General features: G+C 38.2%; 1 protein-coding gene across 2 annotated transcripts in view; it reads right to left on the reverse strand.

The window, feature by feature from the left end:
• The window catches only part of LOC121640207 (butyrophilin-like protein 2), a 104,006-nt gene that overhangs the window by 79,076 nt on the left and 321 nt on the right, over positions 1 to 24,609 (reverse strand). The window contains exons 2-6 of one of the 2 annotated variants that reach the window (XM_041985933.1): positions 22,487 to 22,563; positions 19,844 to 20,121; positions 19,495 to 19,758; positions 10,458 to 10,796; positions 8,135 to 8,262 (exon numbers count right to left, since the gene is read on the reverse strand). In XM_041985933.1, the coding sequence (XP_041841867.1) occupies positions 8,249 to 8,262; positions 10,458 to 10,796; positions 19,495 to 19,594 (453 nt within the window). In that variant the 5' untranslated portion in view covers positions 19,595 to 19,758; positions 19,844 to 20,121; positions 22,487 to 22,563 and the 3' untranslated portion in view covers positions 8,135 to 8,248. Of the gene's footprint in view, positions 1 to 8,134; positions 8,263 to 10,457; positions 10,797 to 19,494; positions 19,759 to 19,843; positions 20,122 to 22,486; positions 22,564 to 24,609 lie in introns of those variants that run through there. The other variant, XR_006010390.1, reaches the window with a different exon arrangement.

Consider the following 24,609-nt stretch of genomic DNA (forward strand, 5'->3'; position numbering starts at 1 on the left):
GCAAAAAACAAAACTCAAAATCATCCAGGCGTGCAATAAATCCATCTGCACAAAGCACAGTGTCCTGATCATACTCATCATGGTGTTCCAATATGTGATCAAACAACTCCTTTAGCACAGCTCTCTTCTCATAGACCGTATTCACCAAACGTGATGTGTATTGCCACCGTGTTGGCATGACGTGAGGAAGACGCCGCTTACACAAGTCATCCAGTAGTTGAGTGCATTTTGGAGATCTGGAGAAGAATGCAGCGAGGCCGTTCAGGTTGGCAAAAAAGACCTTGCACTCTTTCAGCTTTAAGGCCCCTTGAGTCAGTACTAGATTAAGACGATGTACATAACAGTGAATGAATAAGGCCATAGGTACCTTCTCCTTTACTTTAGCCTGCCCCCCACTGAGTCCAGAGGCCATTACCGCTGCGCCATCACAACACTGTGCCACTACTTTTTCCAGAGAACATTCATATTCCTCAAAGAAATGAAAAATAAGAGCGGCAAGGTCATCAGCTCGCCTGCCACTGGTCACATCCACAAACTTGACAAAACGCTCCTTGACACCTGTGGCCGTCACATAGTCTTTTTAATATCTCCCTATTTTTCTTTACCCTTTCATTGTGGAGCTCCGTTTCCCTCCGTGCCTGTTCGCTAAGCTGTAGGTCCACTTGGGTGTCCCCAAATGTTTTTACAAGCACCGTAGCCTGTAGGTGCCCAGCAGTGCTTTGGTGTCTCGTTGCTGCCTTGGTGAAACAACTTAGGTTGGCAAATCCAGAGTAGCTCCAAACACCAAATCGGTCAGTTGCAAGCAACAGGCATTCCCAGCAGTACAGTTTACGGCGTTTTTCAGACGCTGTGAGCCACGGGTACCGTTCATAGTTGCTTGTCTGGAAATGGCGCACAAACCCTTTTCCCTGCTGGGACAGACTAGCTAGCTCGGGGGTTGGGCGACCTCTTCTCACAAGATCCAGCTTTTCCTGAAAGGTCCATCTTGAAAATGGCGTTGCAAGTATATCTGCAACCAGATCTATCTCTTCTCCTCCTTCAGCCATCGTGGATTAAAAGATATAGCTATAGCTGTTAGCTGTTAGCAATCGGATCTCTGGGTTTAGTTCTGAAATTTTGTAAACTGCCGCCTTTTAGGTTCTCGCAAGTGCTTATCCAATCACAGGACACGTTCATGTCCAATTCAACATGAGACCTTCTAGCTGGCCTTGGTGTCGCTGACTCGGGATCTGATTGGCTATTGCAACTTACTGTGTCCTTTCAATTACAGCGCACGGGAGCCTGCTCTGTTGATTCTGAAGGCCTTAGGCAGATTTAATAGAGCCTGACAACACAAGCTAGCTTAAATATGATTGGATAAAAACCTCTACTGTAATATACACGACACTTGAAGCAGCTCAACCAAGTATATGGATATAATATGAAAACAGACAAGAGATAAAATTTGTATATATGTATACTAATTATATAAATAATTAATTAACGTATTTATTTATTAATTAATTATTAATTTCCCGAGTGTGCTTAGGCCAGCAGAGAAGGTCTTGCTGGCCCTGACGGCAAACCACTGATATATATATATATATATATATATATATATATATATATATATATATATCCCAGGTTGGGATCCATGGGTGGTTAATGGATGGAGGACGTGTGGAAGTGTTGCTCACTGAGAAGAAGTAAACATGCTTGCTCTAAAAGTCTCCAATAATGCCAGAAAAAGTCTGCTTCTTTGACAGAGTCACTAGATCTGAAAACGTGGTAAATAAAGTGCCAAAGAGGTTAAATTAGTAACTCTGATTTAGCGAGCTCATGTGTATCTCATTTTAATTGGTGCACCGGAACTTGTGCACTAATAAATGTTCCTCGTGCTTGGAATTCAAACTGTGATTAAATACGTTAATTTCTTAAAGCATTATTTTTTTAAATTTCTTTTTTTCTTTAATTAATTAATTGTAATTAACACATTAAAGTCCCACCCATCGTGTTAATAGAAGGATAAAAAGAAGATAACTACGTTGAAATGCAACCCTGGGGCATGTTTTAAATTAGCAAAAGACCTCCTGGATGTTGAAAAACCATCTTAGCTAAAAGCTGGACTTTATGGTATAAATGGACAAGCCTATAAAAGTTCACATGAATGTCAAACTGTGATGCGGCGGGAGTATCATGATGTGGGGCTGCTTTGCTACATTGCAACCTGTAAAGGGGGGAAAGGCTTAAAATATTGTTTTGTTTAATTTCTAGATTATTTATTTCATGTGCTATATAACAACTTATTAGTAATTACATTTTTTGTGTTTGTATGAACTTCACTTCATGTAGGAGCAAGTAAATTGGAAAGTTAAAATATTACAATAATAAAAAACAAACAAAAAAACAAGGCAAGAATAGAAAGAGTTGAATAAAGACAAAATGAGGTAGAAAGAATAGTAAAAGCTACACTTGAAGTTATGGATTGGTTACTGATGAATGATAGATGTTGTTGCTGCAGCAGGATGTTCCCAAAGTCTCCACATTCAAAAGTGTTTTTTCTCACCAGCACAGTAAGTAAAAATAAATTTTCTTTCAGGTTTAATCTGTAAAGGTTCTTTCAGGTGTTCTTACTTCTTGCCCACTTGCAGTATCTGTAAATACAGAAGATGAGTATGATGTCCAAGATATGAGAGGAGGAGGAGGAGGGGTGGTGTAAAGATCAAGCTGGGGTTTGGCTAGAATTAAATAAATAAATAAATAAAACTAATTAGTGTGATGTTCTCATTATAAGACAATATACTAAGACAATAACTTATTCCAGGTACATAATAGTAAATTTACATTTAAATTTATTTTTTAATCTGCAGGATTTTACCTTTTTTAAGTAATGTTTTGTTAATAGGTTAAAACGGTAATAATCAGGACTTTTAATTAAAACCTACCAAATAAAAATAGAAAAATTAGAATACAATAAGAAAACCTTTATTAGTGGGAAAATTGCTTTGTTGTAACAGTACAGGTGCAGTAAGCAGAAGCATGCAGGTGAATTTAAAAAACGTAAACACCCACACAATAAATAATATGTACAGTATCTGGTCTAACAGGGTGACTATGTACAGTATATAAATATGTACATAAATATGAAAGGCAAGGCAAGGCAGTTTATTTGTATAGCACATTTCTTGTACAGTACAGCGGATTGGAATCCAAGTAGAACTGGTAACATTACATTTCTTCCAACTGTAATACTCCTAGTTAACTTGATGTTTAATTATAACTTTCTTTTGAAATGTCTTGCAGGTCAGCCTGCTATTGTTTTTGTGTATTAGATATTTCTCATTACTTTTAGATTTTTGGGCTTCTCTCCCCCCCTCCTGTATTCTAGAACTAACTGTGGTGCTGCCTCTGGAGGTTTAGTTAAAAGATTTTAATTAATTGTGAACCACTGCTGGGGATCTGGTTGGATGGATGGATCAGTCTGTCTCTGAAGCTGCTCTCCACAGCAGACGGGGTGTCCTGCACGGGATGGGATTTATGGTCCAACATGGATGGCAGTTTTGCCAGGCCCCCTTTGTCACCTACCTCCTACACTGAGTCCCAAGAACAGCCCAGGACAAAGCTGGATTTCCGGATGACTTCGTCCACCTTCTTTCTCACCTTGTGTGCTGCTGCTGCAGCAGACTACACCATACAGGGTGGCTGAAGCCACCACAGAGTCATAGAAGGTCCTCAGGAGTGTCCCCCTCACTCCTAAAGTCTGCATTTTCCTCAGAAGATAGACCTGCTCTAACCATTCCTCATCAGTGCGTCCATGTTGTGAGTCCAGGCCAGTTTGTTTAGGTGAACACCCAGGTATTTATGAGAGTCCACCCTCTCAATGTCCATTCCCTGGACTATTAACAGTGAGAGGACAGCAGACCGGCATCTGCGAAAATCCGCCACCATCTCCTTGGTTTTCCCTGCATTGATTAGGAGGTGGTTTCGCAGACAACAGTCTACAAAGTTCTCCGGTTCACTTTTAAATGTGGGTTAAAATAAATTTAGATGGGTATAAAATGAGATAACTGGTAGGTTTTGCCAGTGATGAGTGATGCTTATTATTTTGTATATTTCTCTTGGCAGTGTTACTACATTTCCATTGAACACTCTTCCATGATGTATCATCCATCTACGAACTGTGTGCTTATGATGCGTTCTAGTTGTCCTCAGAATTACGAGGAACACAGACTATATTTTCTTCCTTGCTCCCCAGCCAGCTCGCTCTGTGATTGGCTACATGCCATACCACGTCACCATGCACGAGTCGTCGGCGTTCCTCAGAAATCGGCACTGAAATATTAAACATGTTAAATGTTCCCAATTGTCGGCTACGACCCGTTTCAGAGCGGGTTATCGGGACAAATCGGCACATAACACACCACAGACCAAATGATGATTGGACAGGGAAATCTCGAGATGATCGGGTGTTTGCCATCTGAGGTCGGGAAGAGGCAAAATCGGGATTAAAAACAGCCCAAAAATCGTTGTGTGACAGGAGGCACCCGATGTGGTCTTCTGCTGCTGTAGCCCATCATTTTCCTCTGACCTCTGATATCAACCACACATTCTGGTCCAGACAACCTAGGCTCACTGGATATTTCTCTTCTTCACACCATTCTCTGGAAACCCTAGAGATGGTTGTGTGTGAAAAACCTAGTAAATAAGAAGTGCTAACAACAGCAACAGCCTATCTGAACACAGGAAAACCTGGAAAATATATTTATACGCTAAAGGAGAAAATTACAAGCAAGGGGCAAGTGTTACAAGAATGGGAAGTAAAGAAATAATAATTACTTACAGATCAAGAGGCAGAGGGATGTGGTCACCATGCTGCTGTTATGCTGTCTTCCCTTAAATTACAGCAGACAAACCACACCATCTAATACAGGAAATCACCACAAGCAGCCGAGTGTAACAAAAAAAAGAAAAAAAAAGTTTGCTTTTCATAAACTCATGCTGCTTCTTATGTTAAACAACTACTTTATAGGTTTGATTAAAACACGTTCAGTCTTTTATTATCCAGATCTTTGTTTCAGTTTGTGCCGAAAACCACAGAATCAAACTCAGCATGAAGAGGCCGTTGTTGTGTCTGACTTTAGAGAAACAGGAAATGAAGTGACCACAATGACCTTGTTTTCACATGAAGGATGTGCATGGCTTGTCTCTGTATTCTCACCAAGTTCAGGTTGTTTAAAAGATTTCTGCATCCACCAATAACATAGAGCTGAATGAATCATTGCTGCTTTTAATAACAATAAGAAAATATACTGATCACTAAATTTAAACCAAAATGAAATAAACATAAATCGTTTTTTTAACTGTAAAATTGTTTTAATTAATTTAGAATTACTCACATTTATAAAAAATATACAATATCTAAAAGTAATATAAATATAATATAACATAACACAAAATAACCTGAATTAAACCAGTTAAATATCAGAATAAAACATCACTAACAGCAGCATCATGCCATAAAGACATCTGATAGGCTGCCATGATCGTGTGACACAGGAGGAATACACTGTAGCTTCACAGCTATTTTATTGCCTAAAACTCTCAAAAGTGAAAATAAATGTCATATTTTGTATCAGCAGAGTGAAATCTCTATATTTAAAATAAGTATTGTTTCCTATATTTTGAGCAGCTGATATTACAGCATCAACTCTAGAGCACTGATCCGCCCACCTTTTTAGTTTAGTGAAAAGTTAGTTTCACTTCCTGTTTTATTTTGTTAAGATATAATTTAATACAATAAGTGAAATGATCGTGGATCATTGGATCACTTTCAGGAAATAACTTTTGTATTTTATATTTATATTTTTTGGTGTCGGCCTACTTAAAAGCATGAATGTGGCTTGAATGAACAGACTGGCCTGTGTTCCACTGCTTCCTGGTGTACTACTACAGGATGTCCCATCTCCTGCAGCTGTATTCAAACACAAATACACTGCATTTGGTCATTTCTGTCATCCTACCACATAATTGCATTCTTCCAATAAATGGTATCTGACATTCTACCACTACCACCACTGCTATTATCACTAATAGGCAGCTCCAAGGCTGAATACTAATAGAGGTAATAATAGTAATAACTGCTAATAATAACACAAAAACAGCAACAGTAATATTAGTTTTAAATACAAAGTTCAAAGGAGGGTGAACCTGAAGGATCAGGTGTCCTTACTCCAGCACATGCCGGCCTCTGTAAATATTGCATCTGGGGAATTAAAGAAAAAAATGGTTTTTAATATAAGTCAGGAAGGGAACTGTAGCAAAGGATGAACACCAAAACTATCTCCAAAACAGTTACCATACTGAATGTGTGTGAGACAGCTATTATTATATTATTATAATGAAAGTAAAACCACAGCTAAACCTGCACATGCTGGCAAAAACAGAGTTTGTGTACCTGAAACATTCTAACAGCACCACTAAATTTATCATTACAATACCTTTTTGATAGTTCAGGACATTTTATTACAGGATGTTTTATTAAATATAGTCAAGCCATTTAGTTTATAAAGCCAAGCCAAGTTTATAAACTTTGTTTATAAACATTGTTCATTGCCTGACCCCTGCTACTGTATGGTAAAATAGCATTACAAAAGCATACTTTTTCCAGATACTGGTGATTTGACACTTACATCCATATACGTTATATGAAGTTACATTAGCTAGCCAAATGATTAGCAAGCTAACAAAGTAACAGTCGATAGTAGCTAGCAGCAATGAAATTTTATTCTGTAATAGAAAATACTATTTAACATTTGACAGCTTAGTGAATAAGATGGTTTACCAATATAGTGGGCTTTCTTTTATTTTTCTTTTCTCTGTTTTCCCCCTTTTGCACCAGAGGGCACTAGGGGACGCCCCCAGCACATTTGTCACCAAAGTGAACAAACTGCAACAAGTTGAGGGCCAGACTGGTTCAATGTTTGTTAAAACATTTTTTAAGGCAAGGCAAGGCAGTTTATTTGTATAGCACATTTCATGTACTGGACAATTCAAAGTGCTTTACATAAAACAAAGACATTACAGATATTTAGAAATAGTAAAAGGCATCAAAATATAATCACAATAAAATAAAAAATTACATTAAAATGATTAAAAGCAAGATAAGTTAAAAAAAAAAAAGTTACCGTGCAGATTTCATGCATAGGCGCATGAGAAAAGAAATGTTTTTAACCTGGATTTAAAAATGTCTACATTTGGTGAAAGTTTAATCTCCACTGGCAGTTTGTTCCACTTGTTTGCAGCATAACAGCTAAATGCTGCTTCTCCATGTTTAGTCTGGACTCTGGTCTGGACTAGTTGACCAGAGTCTTTGGATCTAAGAGCTCTGCTAGGTTTATATTCTCTGAACATATCACAGATGTATTCTGATCCTAAACCATTTTGGGATTTGTAAACAATCAGAAGGGTTTTAAAATCTATTCTGTGACTGACTGGAAGCCAGTGTAAAGATTTTAAAACTGGTGTGATGTGTTCAGATCTCTTAGTCCTGGTTAAAACTCTAGCAGCAGCGTTCTGGATGAGCTGCAGATGTTTAATGCTCTTTTTAGGAAGTCCTGTTAAAAGACCATTACAGTAATCCAGCCTACTGGAGATGAATGCATGGATGAGTTTCTCTTGGTCTTTCTGGGAGACTAAACTTTTAATTCTGTTGATGTTTCTGAGCTGGTAAAAAGCTTCTTAGTGACAGCTTTGATGTGGCTGCTGAGAGTCAGGTCTGAGTCTATCAACACTCCAAGGTGTTAAGGACTGTAGCACGTGTGTCTTCTGTTAACCATGTTTCTGTCAGAAAAAGAAAATCTAAACTGTGAGAAATGATGAAGTCATTAACTAACAGTGACTTGTTGGACAGAGATCTAACATTAAGTACAGCTAGTTTTATGAAGTTTACATTGGTCGGGTGCATTGTGAGCTGGGCGGCTGCCAGAGGTGGGAACCCTGGCGGTCTGATCCTCGGCTGCAAAAGCTAGCTCTGGGGACGTGGAATGTCACCTCTCTGGCGGGGGTGGAGCCTGAGCTGGTGCGCGAGGTTGAGCGGTTCCGGCTAGATATAGTTGGACTCACCTCGACGCACGGCTTGGGCTCTGGAACCACTGCCCTTGAGAGGGGCTGGACCCTCTTCCATTCTGGAGTTGCTCCTGGTGAGAGGCGCCGAGCAGGTGTGGGCATGTTTATTGCCCCCCAACTTGGCGCCTGTACATTGGGGTCTAAGTCACTTCAGACTCCCTTGGAAAAACAAACATTTAGATGAGAACTTTGTTTCCTAAAACCATTAAAGTCAAAGATAACTGAGCAGCTGCTGCTTCATCAGAAACATGTAAAGTGTGTTTTGTTAGTTATGTAAAAAAATCAAGAAAGAAAACAAAGTTAAGGACTTAAATTTAGTTTCTTTTCTAGCAGCAATAAGTATTTCTGTGTAATAAATTATTTAATCAAAACCCCTGAGCCATTAGGCAAAGCAGCTGATGTAAATCCCTATTTATCAGCTGTATAGAGAGCTCAGCAGCCGCTGTACTTTCTGAGGAAGCCGAGGAAGTTCGGCATGTCACCAAATATCCTCAGAAACTTCTACAGCTACGTGGTTGAGTCCATCCTGACCAGCTGCATCACCGTGTGGTACGGCAGCTCTACTGTCACAGACCACAACCGCCTGCAGAGAGTGGTGAAGACTGTGTCCGAGATCACTAGGACTCCGCTGCCCTCTCTGCAGAGCATCTACCAGCAGTCCACAGGAGAACTGCCTCCATCATCAAAGACCCCACCCACCCCCAACATGGACTGTTCACTCTCCTCCCCTCAGGCAGGAGATACAGGAGTCTGAAATGCAGGACAACCAGACTCAGAAACTCGTTCTTCCTCTCGGTCATCAGACTCCTTAACAGCTGATAGGAGTCTGTAACAACGGCCTGTACCCTGCACACAGACTTTATATTGTCAACCACAGTAACTGCAATATTGTTTGCTGTTTATGTGTCTTATTACTTATGATAGATTTTGCATCTTATCGTCTACCTCATGACAGTTTTTTGCACAGCTAATCATTCATTGTTGAATGTGGCCCAACAGCTTATACAGCACACTGCACATTTATGTTTACAGATTATTTACTCAGAGGTTTTTTTGTCCTACCTTTACCTTTATCTTCTTTCTAGTTTTTAAAGCTGTTTTTCTTCTATTTTATAATCTTTTATGACATTCAGTGTGAACGGCAAAGTAAGAATTTCATTGTTCAGGGAAACTTGTTTCCTTACTGTGTAAATGACAATAAACACTTTGAATCTTGAATCTTGTACAGTGTTTTAGTTTCTATTCATGCACATCGGTTTAACCTTATTTATTCTGTCTGAATCTTATTTGCCCACATTGTCCTTTTGCATGTAACTTTGTCTTTTAACCTTCATTCTTTCATTCATTCATTCATTCATTCATTCATTCATTCATTCATTCATTCATTCATTCATCCATCTGTACCACTTTATCCATTACGTGTTGCAGGTAAGTTGGAGCCTATCCCAGCATTTTAACAGGTGAGAGGCAGGTACACCCTGAAGAGGTCACCAGTCCATCACAGGGCCCACACAGATAGGGACAAACAACCATTCACACACACACACACACACTCCTAGGGAGAATTTAGCCCACATTGTCTTTTTACATGTAACTTTGTCTTTTAACGTGTCTTTTAAATACCTGACACTGTTTCCATAGTAATGCTCATTTTATTGTATATTGTTATGCAGTGACAATAAAGATATTCTATTATTCTATTCTACTCTATTCAGATCAGTAGCTGCTTCAGGATGGATATAACCTTATGAAAAGAGGATGCCTTCATTTTGGCCCTTATACTGTCACATATAAAAGAGTCATCTGAATGTCTCCTCTCCTCATCTACAACATTATGTAAATGTAACAATGACAGTATCACCTCTTTACTGGATCCCAGTACATATCAGCCATCTCCACCATAATATCAAGTATCTGAGGGAGTCTGAATGTGTCAGAGCAAAATTTTCCTCTTTTTTTCTTATTGGTCAGTGGTTGTTTGGGGGAATTTCGCCCCCTAGTGAACATTTGCTGTAACTGCATGAAGTTGTCCAGGTGGTTTGATTCGCTTGACTGAAGTGCAGTGTGAAAGCAAACCAAACCAATGGAAGATGCAAAGTTTTTAGGAATTCAAGTTATTGAACAGAGTCCTCCAGACTGTCCGGATGTGGTTTTGTCCTCATCTCCTCTGCAGCAGCAGCTCTTTCTAACAGCCCTTTAACACTGTCATGCTCCAACCTGAGCTTACCTGGATGTCTTTACTCTGACTTACAGCTTATTACCTGTACCATGTACTTTGCTGCTGAAAGTAGAAGCTGTGATCACATGTTGTCCATTTTCATTTTTAATATTTGGACAATATTTTGGAAACTTACCGACAGTGAGGTTGACGTAACAACTCTTCTCCACTGAGCCGACCTGAAAGGAGCACTTGTATCTTCCAGAGTCGGAGGGTTTTAAAGAGGAAAGTTGGAGCGACAGATTTCCTTTATGGAGACCTTCAGAGAACAGAGACGTGCGTCCTTCAAACCTCTCCATTTGTTCTCCAGGAACGTCTTTTTCACCTTTACGAATGTGTACAACATCACTCTGCTGAGTCCATTTCACTGTGTTGTCTGTTGCGTCCTGCTGGGGCTCGAGGTGACACTGTAGAACGATGCTGGAGCCGCAGAATGATACTACCGGCTCAGAGGAGCAAAATATCTCAGTTTCACCTGGAGAAAGAAAACAGACAGTTCATAGAAATCAGACAAACCTCCGTCCAGCATTCCACAACACACTTAATAATCAGTCTTCAGTCTTTTTGTTCTTTGATTTAGAGAAAAATAAAGTGATCAAAGAAAAAAAAAACCTGAATATGTTTAAATGTAGTTTACAATAGTGCTAAATTAAGATGGAAAAGACTTCAGTCTGCAACAATAATGAAAATATATCTAAGTTATTACAATAATAAATCAGAATATAAAAAATAACAAATAGTTTAAAGAATCATTTAAATGAGGAAAATATAGAAACAACATGATCAAATACTTTTCCTGACATGAATAAAACTTGTTCATTACAGACATTTTTGTTCATTCTGGTAATTTTTTTATGTCTTAATCTGTCTGTCATTTTAGCTGTGATTGCATATGACACAATTCTTTGTAAGAATATCTCTTTTCACCAGTTTTAGAGTTTTAATTTAGCTAACATTTTTAAACAGGACTGTAAATGAGCTTATTTCAGTGGTGAAAAGTAAAAATAACTAATATCACAATTTACCTAGAAAATTAAAGTCAAACATCACAGAATGCTTCATTATATTTTGTAATAGCTATTAAATTTAAAAAGGGGGTTTAATGTGACTTACTGGGACAATTTGTTCTAAAACACGAGGACAACAACAATGGATAAAAAGCTTTTATCCATTGTTTTTTATCCAAGCATTTGGCATTTTAAGTTATTGCTTCTTAAATTTATTAGTTATTATGTCGGGAGAATCATGGAGATGTAAATAATTTCTCCATCCTTTTAAGCTTGTCCCTGCCTCTGTCTGACGAGCCCAGCTATAACACACAGTTTAGACGTAAAGATGTTTTCTTATTTATCTGCTTATCTTACATGTTCTGGAGGCAAATCTAAGGTCCCACGTCGAGAGCGAGACGGTAAAACAGAAACTACCTGAGCAGTGAGAAACTCGGTTCACTCTTACCACACGATCCGTTTCTGACAGCACAACCCAGACATTTAACCAAATAAACACCATAAATATTTTCATTTTTTTTTCGTAAAATCAACAGCGTACACGACAACAGTTTTACTTTCAGGTCACTCTCACAGTTCAGTTTTTCCCCCTTCAGTTTTATTTTATTTTATTTATTTATTAGATCAGCTTTATTTGTCACTCATTTACAAAGCATATATATATATATATATATATATATATATATATAAAATGGAAGTGCAGTAATTAAAGAAATAAAGTGGTAAACTTAACTACACCCCCCACTTTTTGCATAACTCCACTCATAACTCAAGGGTTGGGAGATGTGGGGTTTAGTGGGCGGGTCCGGAGGCACAGGCTTTTTTTTTTTTTTTTTTTTTTTTTTTTTTTTTTAAACTTGTCCTGTCCAGCATCATAGCAAGCAAAATGATAATCTGGTTGCTATATCGTGCTGAACAAATTTGCTCTGCCAAGGGGAGGCCTATGAGTAAGGCTCCTCTTGATAATGTGATTAATTTATTTATTTATTTACTTTGAATCATGGAATCTATGTAATCTTGCTGGACCTGACCGGAGGGGACAGAAAAAGATGGAAAATCGCAAAAAGAGCAAAAGGGAAAGAAGAAAGGAGACAAAAAGATCACAGGCAGAAGGAAACAACCCTTCAATCCACACCATCACCAGACAACAAACAACAAACTGTTACACCTGTACATGAACACACCAGAAAATTTCCTACAACTTTTACAAAAGCAGAAACATAAAGAAAACACAAAAAAACTAGTCATTAAGAGTTTTTAAATAATAACCAAATCAAAAAGACATAACAGCGACCAGATACTAACTCACAGGAAAAATAATTTTAAAAAAAATTATCACTTAGTATTAAACCCACTGGACAACTCAGTGACTGTGTCAGCATGCAGAGCATGAGAAACAAGGAGTGATCAGTGATGAAGAGTGGTGAGTGAGATCATGCAAATGCGACCACGCCTCCACGGAGGCCAGAGGCAGACCAGGGCCAGAGGCCTGGGCCCCCAGCAGCAGACCCAGAGCACCAACCCAAGCCACCCCACCACGAAGACGACTCCAGCCCCACCCGAAGGGCGGCAGAGGAGAGCCCCAGCAAGAGCCCCCCACGGTCCCGGGGCACAGGTCCCAGTGGGCCAAGATCAGCAGCCGCCGGCCCGGCCAGGGACCGGCCACCCAGGGCAGCCCAAGCGAAAGGACCCAGGGCCCCAGGAGCCCAGAAGCGGCCGCCCCACCCCCCAAAGGCAGAGGGCCCGCAACATGCCTAGGAGGACCAGGCCCCCCCAGACAGCCACCTGGCGCAGGCCAGCACACACCCCGATGTTCTCTGTAATGTACTTCTCAGCTGCTTCGCCTTCTCTAAAGTCTTTAGTGGATTAAAATGGGAAAAATCAACTGTATCCAACAAAAACATTTAAAACAAATGAGTAAAAGTAAATAAGTTTATTTCTTAATTGAATATAACTCTGAAAGTGGAATAAAAATGTATGTGTATACAAAGCCTAATAATGTGGCAGATTTTTTGGTGTAATCATAAATCATGTAAATAGAAGACGGTACTTTCAGTTTAGTGCATAAGATTGATAAAAAAAAAAAAAAAAAAAAAACATCAGGCAAAACTGAGATTCTTTCATGTTTCATGTGGACTCTTTCAGTTATCCCTCAGTCCTGCATACAAACTGAGCAACAAACTAACACCCACCAACCTGCCAAGTGTGGGTTTGAATTCGTTTTGAAGGGTAAAAATAAAAACTTACTGCCCAGTTTGGCAGGTGATGAATGAAACATAATTTAGGTTATTTGTCCAGGTGAAGCTGTTTCCTGTGAACACTATTACATGATGTATCATCAATAAATTGTATTAAAAAAAGACTTGAAAATATCTGTATGTTGTATACTTAAAATTCAGAAATGACAGTCCAGACAAACCTAATACTGAATGCTCCAAGACCATCTGAAAGTGTTTTCTTCCCATCAGCTCGAGCTGCAGGAAGACGATTAACTGAATTCTGATTTCTGATAAAAATAATTTACCCCCCAACATTTAGATGCGAACTTTGTTTCTTAAAGTGATTCAATTCAACTATGACTGACCAGATGCTGTTACATTAGAATAAATAAAGGGTGTTTTATTAGTGCACAATATTTTAACTTAAAAAAAATAACTGTGGTCAAGGTTTTTTTTTGCTTCCTCTAACAGCAATAAATTTCTTTTTAATAACTGATTTCCTTCTGGGGAAACACCAAGCCTGTTTTTTTCTGACTTCACGGATCTCAAATTCACTTCATGTCATGTTTGCTTCTTTAATAAAGTCTATTTACATAATGTTGCCGCTTCTTGTCATTTGCAAAAGGAAGGAACAAAATTCCAGTAAAGTTAAAGTAAATAAACAATAATAAAATAATAGTAATGTATATATTACCTAAATCCAAAAAAGTTGACTCTGTAAAATGAAAAAAAAAACAAAAAAACATAAAAACAATGCGCTCCTGTGGTCTCTGTGTCTCTGGGTCTCCGTGTCTCTGTGTCTCCATGTCTCAGTGTCACCATGCCTCGGTGTCTCAGTGTCTCCGTGTCTCCATGTCTCAGTGTCTCCGTATCTCTGTGTCTCCATGTCTCGGTGTCTCAGTGCCTCCGTGCCTCCATGTCACTGTGTATCTGTGTCTCTGTGTCTCAATGTTGCTGTGTCTCAGTGTCTCCATGTCTCGGTGTCTCAGTGCCTCCGTGCCTCCATGTCACTGTGTATCTGTGTCTCTGTGTCTCAGTGTTGCTGTGTCTCAGTGTCTCCATGTCTCAGTGTCTCAGTGTCACTGTGTCACTGTGTCTCTGTGTCTCTGTGTCTCCGTGTCTCCATGTGTCACTGTCTCAGTGTCTCCGTGTCTCTTTGTCTCCATGTCTCGGTTCGGTTCTATGTGGTTTCCTGTGGCTTGGGGCCTTCTCAGTCTGCCTCTGATCCTTGGAGGTAGCAAGGTTGCATTTGCATGATCACTCAGCACAACTCACCCCTAATGCTTAATAAACACATCTACATACACAAATGCACCCCTACACACAGACACATACACACATGCAGACACACACACACACACACACACACATACTAGTTGCTGTTTTCTTTGTTGCTGTTCATGGTTTTTATAGTTTTTCTTCTCACAGGAACGCCTATAGATGTTTGTTCTCTTAGAAGCCTTTACAATGTTTCCTAGTTCTCCAGATGTAGCAGCTGTTTAGTTTCTCTGTTTCTGATTGAAGTTGTTTTTGGTTTGTTTTCTATCTTTTGTTTTGTTCTTCCATTTTCTATCTTCTCACTTCCTATTTCTCTTTTATTCAGCTTTTTTCCTTCTGTTTCTCCGGTCCAGCAGTTAAACAAAAACATTTTAAAATAGTAATAAAGAATAATATTTAAGATTTAAGGGGAGCCCCATATTCAAAAGGCTCCTCTTGGCAGAGTAAATTTGTTCAGCACAACGTGGCAGCTAGGCCATCATTCTGCTGTTATGATGCTGGACAGGACAGGTTAAAAAAAAGAAATTACAATGCAATGATTTCCAAATCTCATCAAATTATATTTTATTCCTAATAGAATTTATACAACATATCAAATGTTAAAACTGAGACATTTCACTATTTCATGGGAAACTGGAAAGTCAGATGGATTAAAATTTGTAAAACTTGTTAATCATGAATAATAATACTGAAATATTAACAATTAATAGAATACACAAATGTCACTAACATGACACAAACATGAAGTGTTGGTGTCTGTGCATACATGTGTCCATGCATTTCTATGTGCATATACAATGCATCCAGCACCAAAGCTAGCACATACAAGCATGCATAATTAGAAGGGAAATGAGAACATGTGTGTAATTTGGGTTATGACATATTCATATTTTTTTTAAATCAGAGGAACAAATAAAAACTCGCCTCTGAAGGTGGCTCATTTTAGCTGAAATGCATGGCTCAATTTATGAATTTTGGAATATTGAGCACCCAATAAAAAAGGCTTTTACATCAGAAAGAAAGTTAACATGATAAAATTTTAATTCATTCTGGTTAAATAAATCACAACTTGTATCATAACGATTTTTAGATGTATGTCAATTAATAACTCAGGGCCGGTTGTTCAAACGTAACCCTAGCGGATTTCGGTTATCGAATAGGTTCAAATCTTGAAAGTGTGTTGTTCAATCCGGATTCTGAAATCCACTTGGATCACGTAATCCAATCATGGTTGTTATCTGGACAAAACCCTCAGTTTGGGTTGTTCATAACTACATGTTAAAATTTAAAAGTTGCCACATTATTAGAAAATTGCCATATTTTATGGCATAGTTGTAATACTGTATTTTTGTTTGTTGATTGTATATTTTTGAAGAGTAGTTTGATGTTTTTGGATTATTCTAGAAGGTATTTCCTTTATTGTTTTGAAACTTATCATGAGCTTCAGTTTTATGTAAAGCTGATGGACTATAGTGAAAATTAGAGCAGGGGGAAAGACATTCTGTTAGATGTGGCCATAAAAGTGTATCATTAATATTTATTATTTTAATTTCCAAGTCAAGTTGCAAATGAGCAGAAGAGAGAGGGACATCAATCTCTTCATGTCCCCACCCAGGAATTACTCTCTGAAATTTTACTGTTTATTGTCTCCCCTAAAAAAGAAAATGGGATTTTCGCCCCTTGAACCCATATCTGTCCTATTTCAGGCCTGCCTCTGTCCCTTCTGCATCACATCAGCTTCATCATATGAGCCATTGCACTGAAACTCCTGTAGAGGGCGCCAGAGATTACTGAACATTGAGCTTAACTCTTCTTCCTACCTTCTACAACTGTTTCTTTGATGAGTTGGAAATTCAGAGGTTGTGTTTAGAGTTAAAGATTAAAATTGTAGGTGTATATAACATGACCCTAGTTACTCACTGATTTGACATTTTACTGACAGCTTAGTTCATTTTTGTGTTCTACAGTTACACTAATTATGAGCAGAGGGTGTATATAAAAGAAACCATACTTCCTGTGTTAACACACACATGTGCCTAACTCTTTAATGTACCTCTAATGTTTCTATTTTGTGGGCAGAATAAGTTGATGCACATTAACAAACAGCTGATTATCCAACAGTTTTGTCCTTTTGTTGCAGCTGACAGAAAAGATTTTCAGTTTTAAACATTTTAACATCTCCAAAAATATAAAGTTTGATCTTTTATAATTCAGTTAAAGAGAAAACTCTTCATTGACTTAGACCCTCTAATGTGAAAAAAAGTATAGAAGTATAACAGTTATCAGTCACAGTTCAGGACTGAAATGCAGAACAACCATTTAATAACATCAGTGTAATGGTTTTCGTATTGTTGACATGTTGAGGAAATCTAAAGATAAATACTTCTGTCTTCATCTTCCTCAACTAAGCATATAGAAGAAACTGCAGTGAACACTAACCAAAAAACATTAATGTTTGTCCATTCACGGCCACTATAGAACAATCTAATATTTAAACCTGGACTGAAGAAGATCCTTGAATAGAAATGACTCATTTTAAATGAGCAAAATACATTTAATCATAATTTCATGACTATTGATTAGTTTTGAATAGAATTGTGTTAAAAGTTAAACACTAAAATATATTTGAATCATCAGTCCACAACAATATTAAATGGGTAAAAACAAAAGAAAATTCTATATTTTTGTTGCTCCCCCATTACACAAAACCAACCAAGCAATAATATTATGTCCTGAAAGAGGCTGAATTGAGCTGAAAGCTAACATAGAAACACTTGTACAAACTGCTGTAACAAAAAAAAAATGCTATCTGCTAAATGGTTTAAAAGAAAAAGGAAACTGCTCACAAATGCAGTATGTGAAAATGTGAAAGACCTCCTGGTGGTTGAACAACACATCTCAGATAACAACTCAGCCTTTTGGTAAAAATGACAATGCTATAATTTGGAGGAATAAAAAGTTCACACCGAACTGTGATGCACGGTGGAGGGAGTATTATGATGTAGGGCTGCTTTTCTACATTGGATGGTTTGAAGTCAATGAGGGAGAAAATGCATTAAAAATATTGTATTATTTAATTTTCCTGATTCTTTATTTCATGTACTATATAAAAATATGCATGATTACCAGCAATTACATTTTTTGTGCTTGTTGGTGGCTCAACTTTTTAGTTAAACGTGTAAAAGCAAGTTGAAAAGTTAAAATATTTACACACGAAAGCGGTAAAATATGTACAGTAAATTATTATATTAGTTATAATAATAAAAAACTAAACAAAAACAGCATAGAAAATAGAGTTGAAAAAAAAAAGATAAAATAAAGTAGAATAGCAAGAGCAGCACTTGAAGTTATAGATGGGTTCAAACAAAGACTGATGAATTTTGTTACTTTTACAGGAAGTTCCCAAAGCCTTGCTATTCAAAAGAGACTTTTTCTCACCAGCACAGTAAGTGAAAATGATTTTTCATGCAACTTTATTCTGTTAAGGTTCTTTCAGGTGTTCTTACCTCTTGCCCACTTGCAGTATCTGTAAATACAGAAGATGAGGATGATGGTGTAGAGGATGAAGAGCAGAATGCCACAAATTGGCCAAGCGGCAACCTCCAGCAATAAAAAGTGAAGCCTATGCAGTTCACCCCTCATCTGCTAGAGGCTGGCTCCAAACAGAGTCAATCCCCATAGACTCCCATGTTAAAAGACCAACTTCACAGCAGAAATAAACACGTTTAAAGCCTGGTTAAATGACTACACATGTGACACTGCCAAGATGGCGACAGTGGGAACCGCCCAACGAGCTTCAATTCAGCTCTTCAGAAACCTACGGGTGGCATCACAGAGACTCCGTCCATCTTTTATATACAAGCAGTGAGTTTTCTCCACACGGTGGTCGGGCTCTCTCTTAGAGATATGGTGAGAACATGGGTAATCCCGGAAGGGCTCAGAGTAGAACTGATGTTCCTTCCCAGCGAGAGAAGCCAATGAGGTGGCTCAGGCATCAGGTCAGGATGCCCTTTTGGATGCCTCTATGGTGAGGGGATGTTCTGGACATGCTGCACTGGGAGGAGACCCAGTGGAAGACACAGGACATGCTGGAGGAACTATGTCTCTTGGCTGGCCAAGGAATGCCTTGGGATCCCCTCAGATGAGTTATTGTATGTTGCCGGGAAGTCTGGATGGATGGATGGACGGACGGACGGACGGGAAAAATATATTTTGCAAATGGGGAATATGTGGACATCTTTTCATTTTCTTTACTCCTGTTTTCCAATGCAGGGTTGAATGAAGCTAGAGCCTGTTTAGTAACAACATAGTATTAAAATGTAACTTATATGTTTGTATGGTCACGTTGTACAAGTTAAAACAACTGGAACCCTGACCATACAAAGCTACATAGGTTCCACATTTAATTCAGTAGGTGTCTGTACTGGTTTTATGGTTTTCACATGAAATTACCATGAAACTGTTGCAAAACCATGTGTTCCCCATGAGCAAAACACTGGTGTGACATATGCAAAACTATATGGAGTCACATATGAAACATCTTTTTTCTTTTAGGGAGGGGCTGTGCACAGCACAGAGAGAGGGGGGAAAGACTTAAGGAAAGGTGACCCTCTATTTTCTATTTTAATGGCAGCCAGAGCCTCAGTAAGACTAAGAATCAGAGCCTTACCCCTCACTGTCAGCCAGGTTTGTGGTGAATATCTTCCAGAAGGATGCTGACATTTGTAGAAACCTTCATGTTTAGATTTGGACACTGCTCTCAGAGTCATCTTCCCTGCTTTTTTCTTCTCAATAAAAGCACCATCTTTGTAGAAGCTGGCAGAGAAGTTTGATGTCGGAACATAATCATACTCTTTCTTGTAGGAACATTGAAGTGGAACAGCATCTTCCTCGATGACCAGATGTACAGGGCTCTTAATGATCACACCGTGAGCTAAAATGTAAATTTGAGTTAAGAATTTATATAATATTATTTAATTTCAACAATAAAATAGATAGAAACATCCATGTAGCATTACCAGTCACTGTGATGTTGATGGTGTTGGTCTTTCCTTCTGGAGATTCACACCAGTACACTCCAGTATCTTGTGGGTAAGCATAGTCAATGATACAGGAGGACCCGTTTGGGGTTGCCCAGCCATACTGGCATGCCTGAGCAGTTCGGTGCGTTGTGTTCCTCTTCACTATCCATCCACTGGAGTTCCCCACACATGAGTGACGCGGTCATATTTGATGAACTGAGATTGGTTGGGAGCAACGTTCATCTGTACAGAAGCAGTGGCTGCAAAGAAGCAGCCTGAGAGAGAATATTTCAGTCAGGATTTCCTCCTCTGCGGATAATTTATTGTATGTGTTAAATATAGGCTTTTTTAAATTAATTCTACATTTAAACAAACAATGCAGAAATGTTATTATTTAGCAAATCAAAATAATAACAATCTGTATTGTGTACACAAACTAGCCATTTTATACCTGCTAGTGCAGGTTTGGACCTTTTACCTTTAGAACTCCATTATTACTTGGTGTCATAGATCCAACAAGGTAATGGAAACCTTCCTCAGAGATTTTGCTCTATATTGACATGACAGCATCACACAGTTGCTGCACATCCATGATGAGAATTTCCCATTCTCCCACATCCCAAAGCTGCTCTATGGGATTGAGATCTGGTGACTGTGGAGGCCATTGGCGTCCAGTGAACTCACTGTCATGTTCTAGAAAGCAGGTGGAGATGATCTGAGCTTTGTGACGTGGTGCATTATCCTACTGGAAGTAGCATCAGCAGATGCTACACTGTGGTCATAAAGGGATGGACATGGTCAGCAACAATACTCAGGTAGGCTGTGGTGATTAAACCAGGCCATGTTGGTGCTAAAGGACCCAAAGTGGGCCAAGAAATGGTCCCCCACACCATTACACCAGGCAGGATGGATCCATGTTTTCATGATGTTTCCACCAAATTCTGAGCCTAGCATCTGAATGTGGAGCTAAAATGGAGACTCATCAGACCAGCAACATTTCTCCATCTTCTATTGTCCAGTGTTGGTGAGTGTGTGTGAATTGTAGCCTCAGTTTCCTGTTCTTAGCTGACAGGAGGCACCCGGTGTGGTCTTCTGCTGCTGTAGCCCATCTGCTTCAAGGTTGGACTTGTTGTGTGTTCAGAGATGCTGTTCTGCAGACCTTGGTGGGAACCAGTGCTTATTTGATTTCCTGTTGCCTTTTTATCATCTCCAACCAGTCTGCCCATTCTCCTCTGACCTCTGACATCAACAAGACATTCTGGTCCAGACAACTGCTGCTCACTGGATATTTTCTCTTCTTCAGACCATCTCTGGAAACCCTAGAGATGGTTCTGTGTGGAAATCCCAGAAAATACTCAGACCAACAACCACGTCATGTTTGAAGTCACTTAAATCCCCTTTCTTTTTCATTCTGATGCTCAGATTGAACTTCATCAGGTCATCTTCACCATGTCTACATGACTAGATGTGTTGAGTTGCTGTCATGTGATTGTGTGTGACCATGAAAGGGAACCCAAGATTCAGATGATGTTTGTCTTTGTTTTTTCTAATGTATGGACATCTTTATTCATTTATTTATTCATTTATTTATTCATTCATTTATTTAGCTTTTTCTCTTAAGAAAGGCTGCTGAGCAGAAACCAAACCAATTAGAATGTGGCTCAAAGAGCAAAAGAAAATTGTCAGACATGCAGAATTATTATCATTCTTATTATTTTTTTTAAAGAAGAAAAAAGTTAATATCTTCAAGCAAACCTTTTCACACTGTCAAAATCTGTATTAATTTTTTAAAATTTTAAAATCTACAGATGAAAGCAGAGAAGAAACAATCTTTTCCTCTTATTTGTAGCCGTCTCTGTTGCTACCATGGTTACCAGAGGGATGAAAGATGTACGAACCTAAGATTTGACAAACAGGAAGTGAAGACCTAATTTTGAATAAGAAGTGCTGAAAACAGCAACAACCTCTCCTGAACACATAAAACCCTGAAAATATATTTATATGCTGAAGGAGAAAATTACAAGCAAGGAGCAGATGTGTTACAAGAACAGGAAGTAAATACAACAGAATAAACAAGGGTGCTACCTCTACAAAATAAAACAGGAAGTTAGACTAACTAGAATATGAACTAAACTAAAACAGAAAAATAAGGAATACAGACAAAGGAACTAAATAAAATACAAATTACAAACTTAATCTAATGTAACAAAATGTAACTGTTCACTAAAGAGCAAAATATGTCTTTTTTTTTATTTCCTCTACAAGTCTTTTAACACCTTTACATTGTTTAGGCTATGAATGGTTAGAAAATAGAAACTGACAATTATTACAACCTTATCAAAAAGTCTGGTTTTGTCTTAGAAAAGCAACGTTTTCTTTTCAATATGCTAGAAACAACAAAAAATAGGATTCAAACGAGAAATAGAGAAATCTGTCATTAATTATTAGAAAAGATGACTAAGATAAAACATCAAATTTGTTTCCCAACATACAGAACAAGCTTTGATCTTTGTTCCCATCTGATCACTCAGAGAAAACAGTTAAAAAATTATCAAACAGCAAGAAAGACGGCGATGAACATGCTGATAAGCAGAAGGTAAAACATTGTACAACAGTGAGGATTGACTATTATTTACTTACAGATCAGGAGGCAGAAGGACGTGAACGCCATGCTGCTGTAATGCTGTCGTCCACTAAGAGCTGACAAACTGTCCCACCTTCATTTAACACAGGAAATCATCACAACCGAAAGAATGTGACAAAAAAATAGTAAAAAAAAAAAAAAAAGATTGTTGGTCTTTAAATGAACTTATATCAATCATGCTACTTCTTATGTCAAATAACTATTTCATAAGTTTAATTAAAGTCAAGTTCAATCTTTAAATATTCAGATTTATCTAGTATGTGCTGCAAACCACAGAATCAAACTTGAAGAGGCCGTTGTTATGATTCCGATTTTAGACAAAAAGGAAGTTAAGCGGCCACATACAGACACAGTAACTTTAACACTTGTTGCACTGCCACCGAAGATTTCTGCATCCACCAGTTTGAATGAATGAACCATTGCTGCTTCCCCTCAATTTGTTCTTTTTTTGTTTTGTTTTCCTCATATTTGTATTTTATTTGTGACTAAAAATAAAATATAATTATTCTTGTCTAACTTGTGCTGTTTTATTAGACCTCTACGTTTATTATTATATATTGGTGGACCAGACTCTCCTCAGAACCGTCTGGAAGTTATTCTCCATGGCCTCTTCAAACTCTTTTCATGCCCAAGTTTTTGCCTCAGCGACCACCAAATCCACGTTTCTCTAAGCCTGTCGATACCAGTCAGCTGCCTGCAGGTAAAAATAAAAACATCTTCAGCTTGACAGCATCTCTGAGCACGAGCTCAGAAGTTAGCAATAGCAAAACACCACTCGGATTCATATCAGGGGGCCATTACTCCAGCATTATAAGGGATTCCCCAGAAGGAATGCTCTCCAAGTTTTGGGCCAAGCCCGACCAGGCCCCACGGACAAAGGCCCGGCCACCAGGCGCTTGACTCTGTGCCCCACCCCATGCCTTGCTCCAGAGGGGCCCGGGTGACCCATGTCCAGGCAAGGGAAACTTGGTTCTAATGGTTTTGTTTATCATAAATAAATACGGATATCATTTTTTGCCCCTTAAAAGGAAAATCACCATCTGCAATGCAAGGGCAGTATGAAATATAAATAAAACTCAAGAAAACAAATACTAGAAAGAAATATTTTTAAAAACAATAATAAATTATACTTCTGAAAACATTAAACAAAAATTAGATAAAATATATAATTGTTCACATTTATTAAAAGGAATATAATAAAACATAAAGCACAATAACCTGAATTAAACCAGTAAAATATCAAAACAAAACCTCAACATCACTAACAGCTGTGTCATGACATAAGGACATCTGATAGGCTAACATGATCATTGACACAGGAGGACTACATTGTAGCTTCACATGCTATTTTATTGCCTAAAACTCTCAGAAGGGAAAACAAATGGCACGTTTTGTATCAGCTGATTGAAATCTCGTTATTCAAGAAAATAACAAGGCCCATATTTTGACTTGCTCATATTGAAGCATCAACTCTATTAATTTAAACCCTCTATAGGGTTCCAATTCATCTGGTAATGGACGGATCAATACTCTATAGAGTATTGATCCGTCCATTAACAGGTGAATTGAAACCATTTCCAGATGAAACTGTGGTTACGTTTTTCTTTATTGTTGAAATGAGGTGTGTTCAGAAGTAGTTTATACTCAGCAGCGATGCTTCTTTCAGATCCATTTTACTGGTGGATTAAGAAACCTCTGAAGAAAAAGATTTGTTCCCGTTGGTGGATCAAGTACATCCTGCATGTGAGAACAAGGTCTCTGTGTCTGTATGTGCTCGCTTCATTTCCTGTTAAAGTCAGAATCAGAGCAACGCTGAGATTGATGTTTTGGTTTTGTTAAGTGAGAAAAATATAAATAACTTTTTTTTCCTAAATCAGACTTAATTGGCCACATATAGATCATGAATACACTAAGGATTTTTTGGTTTGAAGAATCTCTCCACAGTGTTGGTCCTGTACCTGCTCCAGTAGAAGCAAAAGGAAAATAAATACATGCACAAAAAAAAAAAAAAAAAAAAAAGAAAGTGATAAAGCCTTACAGTCAAATCTCAAATAAAGTCTAATGGTTAAAATAAAACAAATGGAAACCACTCTGAAAACATGAGATGAATTTGGGACAT

The sequence above is a fragment of the Melanotaenia boesemani genome, chromosome 5 (genome assembly GCF_017639745.1).
Source record: "Melanotaenia boesemani isolate fMelBoe1 chromosome 5, fMelBoe1.pri, whole genome shotgun sequence".
NCBI classification, from domain to species: Eukaryota; Metazoa; Chordata; class Actinopteri; order Atheriniformes; family Melanotaeniidae; genus Melanotaenia; species Melanotaenia boesemani.